The 16,701-nt window shown below is 34.7% G+C and overlaps 1 protein-coding gene across 2 annotated transcripts in view; it reads left to right on the forward strand.

The window, feature by feature from the left end:
- The first annotated feature begins 7,659 nt into the window (after positions 1 to 7,659).
- The window catches only part of LOC107887414 (germinal center kinase 1), a 39,960-nt gene continuing 30,918 nt past the window's right edge, over positions 7,660 to 16,701 (forward strand). For both annotated transcript variants that reach the window (XM_016811650.2, XM_016811651.2), the window contains exons 1-10: positions 7,660 to 8,473; positions 8,641 to 8,729; positions 8,821 to 8,928; positions 9,081 to 9,188; positions 9,543 to 9,633; positions 10,526 to 10,578; positions 11,138 to 11,200; positions 11,937 to 11,981; positions 12,343 to 12,378; positions 14,421 to 14,476. In XM_016811650.2, the coding sequence (XP_016667139.1) occupies positions 7,735 to 8,473; positions 8,641 to 8,729; positions 8,821 to 8,928; positions 9,081 to 9,188; positions 9,543 to 9,633; positions 10,526 to 10,578; positions 11,138 to 11,200; positions 11,937 to 11,981; positions 12,343 to 12,378; positions 14,421 to 14,476 (1,388 nt within the window). In that variant the 5' untranslated portion in view covers positions 7,660 to 7,734. The remainder of the gene's footprint in view (positions 8,474 to 8,640; positions 8,730 to 8,820; positions 8,929 to 9,080; positions 9,189 to 9,542; positions 9,634 to 10,525; positions 10,579 to 11,137; positions 11,201 to 11,936; positions 11,982 to 12,342; positions 12,379 to 14,420; positions 14,477 to 16,701) is intronic.

The following is a 16,701-nucleotide window of genomic DNA, read 5'->3' on the forward strand; positions in this document are numbered from 1 at the left end:
ACTACAAACTTCATGCACTCCTCCAGCGTGCATGATAGCTCATCAAATACCCTAATTATATTTTCCAACCAAAATTCTGCTATCTCCGGGTCATCATCAATGTTCGCTCGGAATTCTTCAGCCCCATGCTTACAAATATGGTCTACTGAAGGTTTCTCTCTTCTAGCCATTTTTGCTCATTGAGGAGCTATAGAGATAGGTTGAAGAATTTGAGGAGGTGGAGTATTCGAATTCGCACGAATAAACTCTGAGTACCACCCGTCCATCATATGGAGGTAAGCTTCTCTAGCCCCTCCGCCTTGACTCATTGTCACGGGCCTACTATCAACTGGCGCGGTCCCTTTAGTAGGAGCTGGCACATTACTTTCCACGTTATCCGCTGTAGCTACGTTAGGATCCATTTACTATATATAAAAACACAATTTATTTCATTAGGAGTCGTCACACTATCAATATACAATTATGGTATGTATAGCTAGACTCGTACTCACGTTGGGTTAGTTATAGAATCGACTAAACCATAGCTTTGATACCACTAAATGTAACACCCCTTACCCGAGTCTGAGGCCGGGCTGGGCACGAGGCATTACCTGACTTACACGTATGCATACAATCATTTTCGAGTTACAAAAACTAGATCAAATTTAAAACTTTTCTCTCTTAATCTAAAAGTTCTTAATATGAGACTATGAGGCCTAAATCATATTTCAAAATATCTCGAGATTAATCCAAACATCTTTGATAACTTTGAAAAAATATCACTTGAAACAGGGACACACGCCTATATAGAAAGGAAACACGTCCGTGTGACCTTTTTGACCTAGCCTTGCTGAAGGCCCATGTGGTTCACACGGCCTAAGCATAAGGGGATACGTCCACGCTTTAAGCCCGTGTGAATTAAATTCCAAATTCGAACCTACAGAGGTTTTCACATGGTCTGACGCACGCCCGTACCCATGGCCCGTGTCCCTTATACGGCCATGACAAGCCCGTGTCTTAGCCCATGCCTAAAAACCTTGACATTCTATTTTTGACGTCAGCAACAAATTAGGGGCATACGGCCAAGGCACACGCTCATGGCCAGAGGCTGTGTCCTTCACACGGCTGAGACACCCGGCCGTGTCTCTGCCCGTGTGTTTACTACCATGCATACTGACTTGCAAATTTAAGGTGCAGGGGACACACGGTCAAACAACAAGCCCGTAGGGCTGACCGTGGGTCACACATGGCCTAGACACACGCACGTGTATCTACTTGTGTGGACTATATAAGGCTATCTACCAAGCCATTTGCCACCCTGAAACAAAATATAATACCAACCATCACACCAAAGTCTAGCATGACATGATTTATCGATCGAGCAACCATAACTAAGGTCTCTACCAATTTCACATATGCTTAAGCAACCGATTCATGAATTTTGCTATCCAAACATTGAAATTCACATGTTCAACCATACCAACAATTTCTCATTAATGAAAAACCTTCTTGTATTCATATAACAACTTTTAATATTAGCCATTTTTCATGGCCTTATACAAAAGGAGTCAAAGATTAAGGTAAGCCAACACATTTGAACCAAAATAATATGACACTGAAACCAAATCCAAAGATCCTATACATGCCACAATCAAAATAAAAGAACTAACTATACTAAGTGCTTCAAATGATAGTGTAATTGGCTTCTTCTACGTAGGCGATGATCCACGAGCCACTTTGGTGGCACTATAAGAAAATGGAAAGGAAGAGGAGTAGGCGTAAAGCTTAGTAAGTTGCATGTAAATAAAAATCAACTAATCATCATACCATAATATGCTCATAACAATTTCATAGCTTGTTCTCGAATCCAATAAATAAACATAAGCATAACTTACTCATCACCATCCAATACAATTCATATAGCATATACTGATGTCCACATCTCATACATTTCAAGTAGGTACCTGTACCACTCACTACATGGTCATAACTTTTCTCATTTTGATATAAATTATAAATCTTCGTTGAACTATTTGGAATACTACGAGATACTCATTAGCCCCGATCATGGAATAAAATGCCGACGCCATGTCCCAGACATGGTCTTACACTGGCTTGTATATCCCGAGGCCGATGCATGTCCCAGACATATCTTACACTAGCTCTCGTTTCAATGCTGATGCATGTCTCAGACATATCTTACACTGGCTACTATAATGTGGCCAATGCATGTCCCAGACATGTCTTACACTAGCACACATATCACCCCATGTTAAGGCACGAATATCCACATTTATTCCAATGTTCAACCGTAAGTCTTTGTTACATTAATTTCTCATCATGCATTCTCATATTCACAATCAAAACAATTTATGCAATATCAATTCAATCACACGCTTTAGCGATATAGTTGCATTATTAACATACAACTTACCTCGGATTACAAAATGTAAGCGGCTAGATGATTTACTCTACTTGATTGGCCTTCCCCAGGTCCAAGTCCGATTTTCGTGTTTCTTGATTTGTAATAGAATAACCTAGCTGAAATTTTAAACCTTAAAAACCCTTCTCTTTGCTGAAAATTTCAGTGATGGTGAAGAAGATGAGAAGGTGATATCATCTTCCCTTTATTTTATTTCAATTTTAATCAATTTAGCTACCAACTCACCTAATATTTGACAATTTGACCTCCCTTGTCTCCTATGGCTGGTCATGCCTCTCTAAAGGGTCTAATTGCTCTTTAAAGACCTCCAATTATGGTTCTCTAGCTATGTGGTACATCTATCAAGTAAAATGGAACTTTTACCCCTTATGCGATTTAGTCCTTTTTCAAAATTAAGCTTACAAATGCTAAAATTACCTCACCAAATTTTTCATGCACTAATATAATCATGTTATAACACCAAAATAATACTAAAAATAATTTATTTTACTTTGAATTTGTGGTCTCGAAAATACTGTTCCGACTAAGCCCAAAATCGTGCTGTTACAATTTTATTTTTATTTATTTTAATTTTGATTTTATGTTAAATTAGTTAAGGCTAAAAATAGCAAAGTCTATGTATATAAATAGGGTCTTAATGTCCTTTGGAAAGGCATCACTTAATTCTACATTCCTACTTCAATTTGGAATTGAATTACTTTTTTTCCGTTTCAAATTGGCGTTAACATTCTGTAGCATAGTTTCAAATTCTGGTTTCTTTTCCAAAATTGGTTCAATTACTCTCTAAGTATTTTTATTTTCCTTTCTTGACCATAATCATCAACCTACCTTCCAAAGTTTACAAAGCATGAACACTTTCATGCTTTACTAAATTCCATCTTAGTTTTAGGCTGGTGTTCTTTCCGGTTGGGAATCGTGAGATAAGTATTCATGCTAAAAATCATTCCAATCGGTATTCATATTTTTCCTAAGTATCGGGATTGACAACTCATCCCTTAAGGTTAACTCAATTTCAAGTCAAAAAGTGCACGTTGGGTTGAAGTCGTGTTTGCTGACAGTTGGAGAAACAAGTTGGCCGTGCTGTATTCGGATCTCCGAGAACAAATCAAAGAAGAAGTGATCGGGTTTAAACGACCACGCGATTGAGGCCGTTAATTTGAGTTGGGTTCTTCAGAGCGCAAGGCTGCCGAAATCTTGAATCGGGAACACGTGGATCTTGGCTAGATAATTGGTAAGGGTTGGTTTGAAAGTCGTATCAAGACCAGCTACGAGAGGAAGAATTGGTGGTTAGGACGTTCTTAACTGCTATAACTAGTTTATCGTTTGGAGGAGAAGATTAATTTTTCAAGGATCGATTCTTAACACAGAATTTACCGAGTCTAAGGCTAAGGCTTATTAATTTTGTTTGCAAAATCCTGAATTTATTTCCAATTTACATTTATTTTTAATATTAATCAATTGTTTATTTAAGCTGATTAGATTATTTACTTTCTTAAACATTCTCTAACCCTCCTGATTTACTTGTTTATTTTCGTTGCAGGTACGTTTGGAGTTGTAGGCACGACTCGTGACACGACCCTTGACGTGACGAATATTGTTCATAAGTGAACACGGAAGTTGATTACGACATCCAATCCCCTGTGGACTCGACCCTATTACCACTGTTTACTACAATTTAAAGTTATTTTTGTAGGAATTATTTTTGGTGGTTTCGACGCCCATCAATTAGCACACCTAAATTAAGTGCATTCCATTGACATCATCGAAGATAAATTAAAAAAGATAATCGTAGACGAAGTGTAGACCAATACTCTTATGCTAATAATTGGAATAGTCTTATATGTATCTGAATTCTAACATTCAAGAAGGGGTAAATAGTGATAAGAGTGTAGATAGTGGAAGACTAAGTTTAACAATGTATAAATAGTGATAAGAGTGTAGACAGTGGAAAACCAAGTTTAGAAATGCATAGCATAATTTATTATTCGAATGTATAAGAATCTAGCATGAAAGTATTAGATTGTCTTGACTTGGCCCTGCGTATTATAATGTTATTAGTTAGTTTATAGGTTGATTGTGATTGAATTAATTGTTTGATTTGTTAAAAATGCTCGTGACTCTAATCCAGCGACGGAGAGGGATTAGGGGTGTTACAATATCCTTTGTAGAGTCTAAAAACTCCACTCACAGTGTACTAAATATTTTCCTTTTTCTATTGATATTAAGATTTAAATGTTATCTTGTTCTATTTATATTTTGAATTTATATTTATAATTTATATTAATATAATATAATAAAAAATATGTTAATTATATTCAATACAAATTATTGAATTAAATTATTTATTAAGATTAAAACTAGTAAATAATATTCTATCTCCTCCATTCCATCAAAGCCCATTCACCTTTGTTCCTCGGATTATTTTGTGCTTAATATGACCAAAAGCATAGTTCCAACCAATCTAATGAGACACCTTGCCCTTTCAAGAATCATATCATTTAACTAATAAAAATTCTCCTTAATTTTCCTAATTAAGCAAAATTGTTAATACAAGTCTTTCAGTTGCTACTGAAGGATCCTTCTTCACTATTCCGGCAGCAAAAGGCTTTGGTGCCTTGGTTATTAGAATTTTTATTTTATTTTTGACTTTATCAAAATTAATAAATATAATTCAAAATTTTAGCTATAACTCTCTGAAATTTTATAAATTTATTTATATTGATTCTCTAACACAAAAAATCTGGAAAGAAAACAAGATTTGGTGGATATAGATGTGCATCATAAAAAGATTTGAGCTCAAATTTTTTCATATAGTTAAGTTGAGATGAGGAGGGAAGGGGGGGTCCATATTTTATTGTTCAATTCTTTCATGGGATTCATATATTCTTTTTATCTTCTACAGAGTTTATGCTTGTAAAAAAGCTTTCTACCTTTGTAAAGGGAGATGCAAATGGGATTTGGATATCCAAACCAACACTATTCTCATCTCTGTTATATTCTCCCACAAGGCCGGCAGCCATGGGCCATCTTCTTTTCCCTTTCAAAACATTCCATAATGGCATATAACTAAGTAAGAAGATATCAGCATCTTTTTAGTGGATGTTAAGATTGATTCGGAAATGCATACATCCATATATATATATATATCAATCATTTTTCCCTCATCCAACCTTGTGTTATCGACGTTGTATGGCAATAATTTCCACCAAAAGCAGCAGAATGGGATGATAGAAGTGGACCCCCTCATCATTCAATTCCTTGTGCCGAAAGTTTCATTCACCCTATTGCCAAATTTAATCTGATTGAAATGTACACTTGAACCCCAGTTGTATCTTAGCTAACTCTCTCGTTTATATAGCAAAAAGAGTTTTCATGAGTGATAATAAATATATTACTGCAGGAGATGATGACTAACATGGTGAAACCACAAGTATTTGGTATGCAAATCAATTAAGTTGGTTCGAATCTTATTAATTAAAGGTGGTGTTATAAAAGTAGTTCAAAGATTCCTAATCATAATAATATATAAGGTATTCCATGATCACCAATGATCATTCAGAAATTATAGTGATTCAGTAAACAAGGGATAAGAGAATGTAGGTAGTGGCATATAATCATCTTTAATAAGTTAAAAAGGTGTTTTACTGTTTTGTTGATTTGAAAAGCAAATAGAAAATTTTGCTTTCATCAGGATTTTTATTTTCCAAAATATTTATCTTTTGTCATTAAGATCTCCAATATATATATATATATATATATATATTTAAAGCTCGTCTTCTACAACCATTGATATTGAGGTATTTGGGGATTTCGTACCCCTTCACCTCTTACTTAAAAAATTCAATATGGATATTTATTCTCCAAACTCAAAAAACAAATCTTTTTATTTTATTAGTAGTCAAATTATGAATTTAGTCAATTTTAGTCTTATACTTTTCAAATTTTAAAATTTTAGTCCTCTTAATTTAAGCAATAGCAATTAAACTTGTTAGGTCAAATTTTGCTATTAGTCTAGCACTATGTGTAAATTGTGTATTTAGTCTATATTCAATTTGATCATTTTTAGTCCCTATACTTTTTGAATTTTCAAATTTTAGTCCTGGCGCCGTTAAATCCATTAACTAAAATAACATGACTTTTTTATAAGTATTATGTGAAAATAGCAAGTTGACATATTACTACATGTGTGATAATGTTTGCCAAAAAATATAATTTAATAAATTGTTAGTCTACCATTTGGGTCAGGATTAAACCTGATTATGGGTCGAACCATCTTCCCAAACCCAAAGGCCCGCCCGAAAAGTGGGAGGGTTTAGGCAAAAATTTAAGCTCGAAAATAGGCTTGAACAAAAAATAAGACTCGTTTTCTAAACAAGTCGGGTCTCGAGTAAGATTTTTTTTGCCTGGGCCCGACCTGACTCAAATTTGCCTAAATATTTTTACTGTTGTTTGCTATTGTTTTGTTGTTGTTTACTGTCATTTTGAATCTTGATGTTGTTTTGCTACTATTTTGCTATTATATTACTACTATTTTGTTGCTACTGTTTGGATATTGTATAGATATTGTTTTATTATTAATTTTGCTACTATTTTAGAGGCATTTGTTTGTTAAGTTGCAACTATTTTAGTGTTATTTAAGTATAAAAAGTTTTTTTAAATGTTTTTTCAATTGGTTGGAGAACATTTATTTTAATGTTTTTAGTGTACTTGATGTATTATATTTCTTAAATTTGTTTTTAAGTAAAAATAATATAAAATTTTTTTACATGAGCAGGCCATTCGGGCTCGGGTTTAGCACTTTTATTAGGCTTGGACAAAATTTTAGTCACATTTTTTGGGCCAAGCCTGGGTAGAAAACAAGCCTAAAGTTTTGCATTGGCCCAGCCCGACTCATGATCAGGTTTAGTTAATGACTAAAATTTCAAAATCTGAAAAGCAAAATGGAAAAAATTAAAGAATAGAGTCTAAACATGCAACTTAGACATTGTAGAAGGACTAGTAGCAAAAATTGACCAGTATTCAAACTTATTTCTTTTTTATTGCCAGAAACGGCTTATGGTATTCTTAGGGCCAATGTATCTATAATAGGCCCAATTAGAAGGAAGGAATTTCTATGAGTAGCGGGCTGAAGACCGACTCCATTTGAAAAATCATGCTGAAACCTGGAATGGCCCAAAAAATTACAATCCAGTATACGACACATGGCGGGGCCCATTAAATTTCCGATTTAACAAATTACAGTTATTCTTTCTTTAGCGCCGACGGCTACCTGCGAATTCTGCGTTCACTGCTCTGACCGCTCTGACATTTTCATGCACTCACACTCTCCGACCGGAGACAGGAAAAAAAACATGGAGCAACCGCTGACGTCTCGAAGGACCCGTAAATCTCAAGCGAAATCCGAGCTATACTCTACCTTTGTCATTCATTCCGGTTCTGAATCCGATTCCGATTCTGGCAAATCTAAACCGAAACCGCAACCATCTCGTGACCCGGACCTTTACGCCACAATGGTTTACAAAGACGTTGACGAAGAAGGTGAAGATGGATCTTCCATCCCTCCTCCCTTCAAATGTGCGCCGAAACTCTTTGGCGGCGGAGGGGGCACTCCTTCCGACGCCGAAGATGGCAGTGGCGATGCAGGAGATTTGGGAACCATGATCGTGAAAAGGGATCATGTTCGTGAAGCTCGCTGTGGAACGCCGTCTTCGTTTAATCCACCGGCCTTAGCGGGGGTGAGCCCAATTAGAGCAAGGGGAGATGAAATGGACGTTGATGAGGAAGAGGAGGATGAAGGTGAAGGTTTTGGGACGTTCGTGGTGAGATCAACGGTGAGGAACGAGAGAGAAGGGAGCGGGACGGTGGTGAACAGAGCGGTGGCGAGTATGGGAGAGCTAGGTTTTGGGAAACAAAAGACATCTACTTCGACGACGCCTTTGCAAGGGGAAGAGAGTCGGTTCTTGCAAAATAATAAGGTTTTGTCGAGTTCAGTTCCCGACTGCGTTATCAGAGAAGATCCTTCCACAAAATATGAGTTACTCAATGAGCTCGGTGAGTTTAATCGCAGTGATAATCATCGTTATTCTTATTCTCATATAATCGTGTTTTTCCATGCTAATGCTAAATGAACTATATTTTTCTTTTAAGGAAGGGGATTTAATTGATTTTAGGGCCATTAAGACCAAAAGAAAAGCTGATATTGGATTTTTGGGTGGCAGGGAAAGGATCTTATGGGGCAGTTTATAAGGCTAGAAATATAAGAACTTCCGAGCTTGTTGCCGTTAAAGTTATATCATTAAGTGAAGGGGTGCGCATGATTTTCTTGTTTGTATTTGATATACTTGATGGCATTGACTTGATTAATCAGCAGTCGTGATCGATCAAGTAATTTTTTTTAGGAAGAAGAGTATGAAGAAATTCGTGGTGAAATTGAGATGTTGCAGCAATGTAGTCATTCAAATGTTGTCCGGTACTTCGGGAGCTACCCTGGGGAAGAATATCTTTGGGTTGGTGTTATAAGCATTTTTCTCCATCAAAATTTAGTTTCAATTTGGAGTTAATTTCAGTTTCTAGGTTACATTGGTTTGTTAGTTTTTCATCTTTTGGAAATTTCCCTGATATTTTGTTTTTAGGGTAACTTATTTCAATGTTTGGGCAGATAGTAATGGAATACTGTGGAGGTGGAAGTGTAGCTGATTTGATGAATGATACAGAGGAGCCTTTAGAGGAGAATCAGATAGCATATATCTGTCGCGAAGCTTTAAAGGTTTTACTCATTCCATTTAGTTTGGAATATATAAACTGGTTACTAGGAACCTTAGTATCCTATGCTTGTAGAGTTTCCTTTTACAGCATCTAGATAACCTAAGTTACATTCGTCCTTGTAATCATTCTGCCATGCTTGATCTTCAATGGTCATGGGATATTAACAGCACTTACATGTGAATCAGTACATGCTCGCTTGCCATATTTATGTGCTTATTTGTTTTCAAACTTGCCTTTTAGGTATGGGACCCTAGACAATAACAATTAACGTCTCCCATAAGGATGTTCATGCATTGTATAATTTGTATTCACTTTCTAATTAACATGTTGTTTCTTTTGATTTCTTATTATGGAGGGCCTTGATTATTTGCACTCAATTTTCAAAGTTCATAGAGATATTAAGGGTGGTAACATCCTCTTAACAGAACAAGGAGAAGTGAAGTTGGGTGAGTACATTTTTCCTATATTTATTTAATCATACTCCAATACTCAGGACTCTACTGTAGGAAGTTCAAATTCTTGAAATTGGTGTACCCATGCTAATTTTAGTTGGATTGGTAACTATATTGTTTCACTTGAAAGATGTTATCAATATCATAATGAAGTTTCTATTTGGTTCACCTGTGCTTTTAGTGTTTACAAAGTACGTACCCTAGAATACATGTCAGACCCTTCGTATGCAAGATAATGCTGTACAAACAACAGTGTTTCTCATTAAAAAAATATTTTGAGATTCCTTATGGTCGCTTCTTTCCTTATTGGTTGAAAAAGTTCCAATAAAATCTTTTAACGGTAATGCTCCTTGGGTTATAATTGATAGAAAACAAGCTTTCTTAGGTAATTGTTGCTTCTTGTATGCTTGATAATTTGGACGTGAATTTTCAAAATATAAAATTTAAGAAATCCCAACTACTTTGCTTCTTTTGTGGTATGGTTTTGCACATCTGTCCTCCCCTAGACTCTGCAGTGCAGGAACCACTTGCCATGGGTTATTCTTTCATTGCACTTGGCAAAGTGCTGAAGTATATCCTTGCTTAGTATATTAAATAAAAGGACCCTGCTAGTCATTTATGGTCCTACCAAAAGTGATTTCCTTGCAGGATTTATAGGGAAGTGGTGCTACCCTTAAATATTTTGAATGAAGTGGCTTCTCTTATGACTTGATCTGCCCTTGCACTTGTTGGCCTGAAAGTTGTCATATTCTGACAAGCATTTTGAACCCTTGTGCCTCTCTTTAGTTGCATACTCTGAAACCCCAGAACTAACGAGACCAAAAGCCTGCATTTTTATGCTTGTAATTCATGCCTATATTTGCCTGTTATTTTGATTATCGAACAGGTGATTTTGGAGTAGCGGCACAGCTTACTAGGACCATGTCAAAGCGCAATACAGTATGTAGTATTCCCACTGCTTTGCTATGTGTGCAACTGTTTCACTTCTTTCAAGTATAAGTTATAGTGACTTTGATGAAGCTCAGTCATTCCGCAAATCTAGGCTAGAATACCTCAGGAAGAGTTTTTAATGACATAACAGAAATAAGTGTCATCTTACAATTTCTTATCAATGTCAAAGTGATCAGCTGGAAAAATTGTTTACAGGGTCAGCGCTTTAGATATAATGTTAAATAACCAAACAAGGAAAACTCTGCATCTAGTTTACTCATCAGCCAATGTTTTAAGTGTGATAAGTTATACATAACAAGCAAACACAAAGTCTCCTTCAACTTCCTTTATTGTAGAACGTATGGTGTGTGGCACTTTTCTGGTAGCAGGAATAACTGTCCAGCAGATAATTCTGCAGCCAATTTAGTAGTAGCTATCTTTTGCCTTCTTCATATTAAATGACATTGATGTATGTTTTTTGACTTGCATCATAATTGTTTTAATCTCAATTACTGGAACTGTGTGTGTTGCCATGTGTTTTATTGTAGTTTTCTTATTCTGTTTTCAGTTTATTGGCACTCCGCACTGGATGGCTCCAGAAGTTATTCAGGAAAGTCGGTATGATGGAAAGGTACCATTTTTGTTAATCTGCATGGATTGGTTGCCTTTTATGCTTTGTTTTTAGCGCTTCGGCCTTTTTCTGTGATAGAACTGGAGAACAGTTAAGTGCTTCTGTTTACATTTGATTTTTTTTATCCATTGGCAGATGTGTTGGGTGGCAGTTGCATATGCTTTTCTTAGAACTATCAATTTTTAAATAAAAAGGAAAGTAATAGTTTCCTAAGTGCTCCTAAGATTAGTTACTAAAGCATTAATAGTACTTAGTGTGAAAGCAGACTTTAGATATCTTATAAAACAAAAAGTATAAATTACTTTGCTATCCACACGGTGGTCTAATCCTGAAGTATGACACCTAAACTGGAGATATTAGTACTTGGAAGATGGGGCTTCCATGAAAGATCATGACAAGCTTTCTTGCACTGCTTTTTGTGTGTTCGGGGTATATCATTTGTAGGGATGCATATGAATGAGTAAAAGTTTGAAAGTTTTGAAATTGCATGAATTGCTTGGAATATGAAACACATTAGAAAAATTATGTAAACGCCCAAATTTCAAGAAGATATGTGGAAGACTGTGCCCTGTCAGAACATCTATTGAAAGATTTTTCTGCTGGCAAACATTGTTTAGATTTCTGGAAATTTTGCTACAAAACATTTATTGGATTCTTATGTGGATTTTAAATTTTACTACAAGTGGTATAGTTGTCTGTTGTCTAACCTCTTGCATTTTAAATTCTTTACTTCCAGGTTGATGTGTGGGCACTAGGTATATCTGCAATTGAAATGGCTGAGGTATTACTATTAGTTCTGTTACTGGCTCTGTAGCTCCCAACAAAAGCTGGAAATTAATGCATCATTTTGGTTCTCTTTGAACTTCTAAAAGAAGATATTCGGCCTTGTTGGGTCTGTTATTTGAATTGAACATATAAGCCAAGTAATAAGGATTTTTTAGTTTTAGCTCTACTTGTTTTACTAAGGTGTTATACCCATTGAGGGCAAAAAAGGGGAAACTCCCATTAAATGGTTGTTGTAACTCCTACTAGTAGTACTTAGGCTTGTCTGATTGACTTTTGAGAAAGATGGAAATATTGAATGTGAATGAAAATGATAGCCACCCTTAGCATCCTATTGACATCTTCCATTTGTTTTTCAGGGGGTTCCTCCAAGATCAGCAGTACATCCAATGAGGGTAAGTGGTGAAGGATTTGAATTTTGATCTTTTGATTGTTTTAAACTTGATGTTCATCCTGCCATAACCAGTCTCAATGTGAATTACTTATCCTTATTAAAGATATTAACTAATAATTAATACTATAGGGTAATTCTTCAAAACTAGCGCCCCTGGGAATGGTCCTCTGAAATGGTACATATTAAGGCAATTCATCTTTATCTAGGGCCTAAAAAAGTTGCCTTGAGTATGATATTGTAATGCTAGCATGTTAAATTAGATGTAGATGTTATTGATGATAGAATCTTTATTTTTCTCTAGTCCCTTCGGCCAATTATTGAGTGTTTCAGGATTTTATTCTTCCTCGACACAACTGCTTTTTTATGGTCATAAGATGTGAGCGAAGTTAAAAAATAAGACCAAAGGTCAAACTGATATGGCCTCTGGTTATCAGTCAACCGATTTGACCGGAGGGTCTGAATAAAATAATTTAAATGTTAAAAAGTAACAAATATAGTAAACAATTGATGATAGAATCTTTATTTTTGCTTAGTCCTTTCTGCAAATTATTGAGTGTTTCAGCATTATATTTTTTCCTTGACTGTATTCAAACTTGTTGACCGGAGTCCTAGGATCTGAGGAAAGTTAAATAAGACCGGAGGTCAAACTGCTATGGCCTCTGGTTATCAGTCAACCGACCTAACTGGTGGGTTTGAATAATATAATTTTAAATATTAAAAAAGTTACTTCATGTTAAATAAGTACCAAATGTAGTAAACAATTGATAAGAACTTACATTCTGGTTTCGTATATTATCTTTAGATAAATCTTAAGAGGTTATGAGTTCAAATCATATCACTTTACAAAATTATTTTTGGGTGGAATCCGTTAGGGGTGAGCAAAATTTGATTTGATTCCAAAAGAATTGAAAAATATTCGAATTTCGAGTTAATCAGATCGAGTTATTCGAATAATTTGAATTATTTGAGGCAACTCGAATAACTCGAGTCGAGTTTTGAGTTCGAGTCGAGTTGAATTTTACAATTCGAATACCTCGAATAATTTGAATAACAGATTGGTGTAAATATCCTTTTGGTTCTTGTCAACTTTAAAAATAAGCAAATTAGTCTCTTTCAATAAAAATTACAAAAAAAAATTCAAAATAAATTTTAAAATTTAAAATATTTATAAAAATTTTAAAATTTATATTTTTAAAAAATATATAAAAATTCTAAAAAATATATTAAAAAAGTTAAGATCTTTTAAAAGATTTTAAAATTATAATTTTGGGACATAATTAATGATTCAAATTTATCATACTTAAGTATATATATTATTATTATTTTGGTTTAAATTTTTTTTAAATATATATGGTTTCAAATTAATGTACTCTAATATAGAATTAGTTATACTATAACTATATTTTTATTTGACATATTTAAAATTTTTAATTTAATTCGATCAATTTTACTCAATTTGACTCGACTTGAATTTTATTTCACTCAATTCGAAAAAAATTTACATTGAGTTAGGATGATAAAATAAGATTTGTGAACTCAATTAACTCAAAATTTTTTCACTCGATTGAACGTTCACCCTAGAAACCTGTTTTAGGTCAGTTTAAGTACGGCCTAGAATACATAGCGCCAGATTGGACAGGCCTTCTGTTCCCAATTGAAGTAGTTGGACCTTGGTACTGTTCGGTTTTTATTGCTGGATGTGAGTCAATTTCACTTGTGGTGCCACATTACTGTGATGAATTGGTTCTTTGAAAGGACATCCACTACCATTTTGGACATGTGGGTGCAGGATAAAATGTGAGAGCTTTGGCTCTGTTTATTGTGATAGGAATAGCACCTGAAAATGAGTATTTGGGCGCATAAAGGGGAAGCATATACCCCATTGAGAATATTTCTGTGATTGGCTCTTGTAGCTTCTATAAGATGTCATGTTTGCTGCTTCTGGATCACAAGTCATTGTCGTTAATTCTGTTTGTTTTTTTTTCTCTTTTTACACTGTTGTCAATCAGTCTTTGGAAATAACATATCTGTTGTCTGCAATAGGTTTTATTTATGATATCAATTGAGCCTGCCCCGATGCTTGAGGACAAAGAAAAATGGTTTGTCTTCTATTCCCTTTTTATGAGCAATATTTGTTTTAGCAGCTTAAAGAATGGTAGCTTACAAAGTTGGCTAAGAAACTGTGAAACTAATGACCTGATTCAAAATATTCTTATTTCTGCTGTACTGATTCATCTACATGAATTTCTGGCCATTAAAGTCATGCTCTAAATATTGTGTTGAACCATGTAGCACAATGCTCTATCTGTTGCCTTATCCTGACTTCGCCCTCCATTTTACTTTCTCTTGTTATCATTTGCTTAATACCAAATAATAACTTTGTGTTCCTTCCAAAAAAAAAACAAAGAAGAAGCTGTGTTTAGCACTTCCCATGACTCCATTAGTTCAATCCTTCCACAATTTTTGGAGTTTGGACTCATTGTTCAAAATCCATATATGTCCAATACCATGACTTTATTAAACTTTGCTACATCATTTTACCTATTGAAGAAACTTGAAAGAATTTTAGAGGATTCTTTTTATTATTTCTGAATAACTCAACTTACACATATATATAGGAGTGGTTGCGATTAAAGTGAATCACAAACTAGGGTGTAATGGAGGAAAATCCCCCACTACCTAAGGAAAAATAAAGGAGATATCTCGAATATATTACCAGATTCTCTTTGTCACAGCATACCAAAAATAAGAAAATAAAATCATTGGAAACTCCTGGCAATATTTCCGTTGTTAACGGAAATAAAGAACATATACGAGAGCAGATTGATGAAAAACTAGTATTTCATCTCTAAACGAAAAACTAAAAGCGAAATAACGAAACACAAGGAGAAAGAGAATGAATATTTATATCTTTACATACTACTGAATAATACGTATATATACAGGTTTAAGGAAGAAAATTAAAGTCAAATCAAATCACTAATAATCAGCTATTTGATCTTCCTACGAACATATCTACACATCCCTTAAACCCCTACCCCCTCAAGATAGAGTATAGATATCAATAATGCTCAACTTGTTACAAATGTAATTAATTTAAAGTCCATTAAGAGATTTCGTAGAGATATCTCCTAATTGAACTCTTGTTGTAACATAGCCTATAGGTATAAGTTTTTGTTAAATCTTCTCATGAATGAAATGGCAGTCAACTTCAATATGCTTGGTTTGTTCATGAAATATTGGGTTGGAAGATATATGAAGAACAACTTGATTGTTACATCATAGTTTTGTCGGTAATGACATTTGAAATCTTGGTTTATTTAGTAACTGTTGTAACCACATAATCTCACATACAGATTGTGCCATAACTCTGTATTTGAATTTTGCACTAGATCACAAAACTACTCTATGTTTGTTTTTCCATGAAATTAGATTTCCTCCAATAAACACAGTAACCTGTAGTTGTCATCCCATCCATCTTTGATCCTGCCCAATTTGCAATTGTGAACCATTTAATGCCTTTTCCTCCATAATCTTGATATAGAAGACCCGACCTGTAGCCCCTTTTTAGTTAACACAAGATAAGTCCATTAGGTTTACCAAGTGTTTACCAACAAGAGTCATCTAGATTAACCTTAACAGTGAATACCTATTTGCGATCAATAGCATGTTTACCAACAGGTAAATCCACTAGGTTTCATATAACCATTTGTCTATTTACTCTTTACTCTTTAATTGCATCCCTAGATTTCGTTTCTAATCTAAGTACCATTTTTGTCCAATGCACGTATTTCCTCCAACATTGCATCATGCCAATTAGAAACATAAATGACATATAGAGATGCAATTAAACAGCAAGAATGTGACAAATGATTATATGAAACAAAATCAGAAATAGGATAGGTACATTGGCGTTTACCTTTACGTAGAATAATGGGAAGGTCAAGGTCACTTAGGGTTGGATCATACGACAAAGATATTAGTTTGGAGGTTGAAGACACTAGTATAGGACATGTATCATGAGTCTCTTTTTGTCTAGAATAAACTTGAGCGATCAGTGGCCTTTTCGAAGAAGGAAATGGAGAATTAGAATTCCTTGGTTGATTATTAATAGTTTAAATTAACCAATTATATTCCCCTCTTATTTCGAAAGATTTCAAGGTCTCTTCTAAAATGAATAGTACTTGTTTTGAGAATGCAATATCGATAGATCCCAAATATTTATTGAGGTTTAGACTATAACACCTATACCCTTTTTGAAGGCGAGAATACTCCAAAAATACACACTTTAAGGATTTTGGATCCAACTTGACACGAGGCCGAA

The sequence above is a fragment of the Gossypium hirsutum genome, chromosome A03, assembly GCF_007990345.1.
Source record: "Gossypium hirsutum isolate 1008001.06 chromosome A03, Gossypium_hirsutum_v2.1, whole genome shotgun sequence".
NCBI lineage: Eukaryota > Viridiplantae > Streptophyta > Magnoliopsida > Malvales > Malvaceae > Gossypium > Gossypium hirsutum.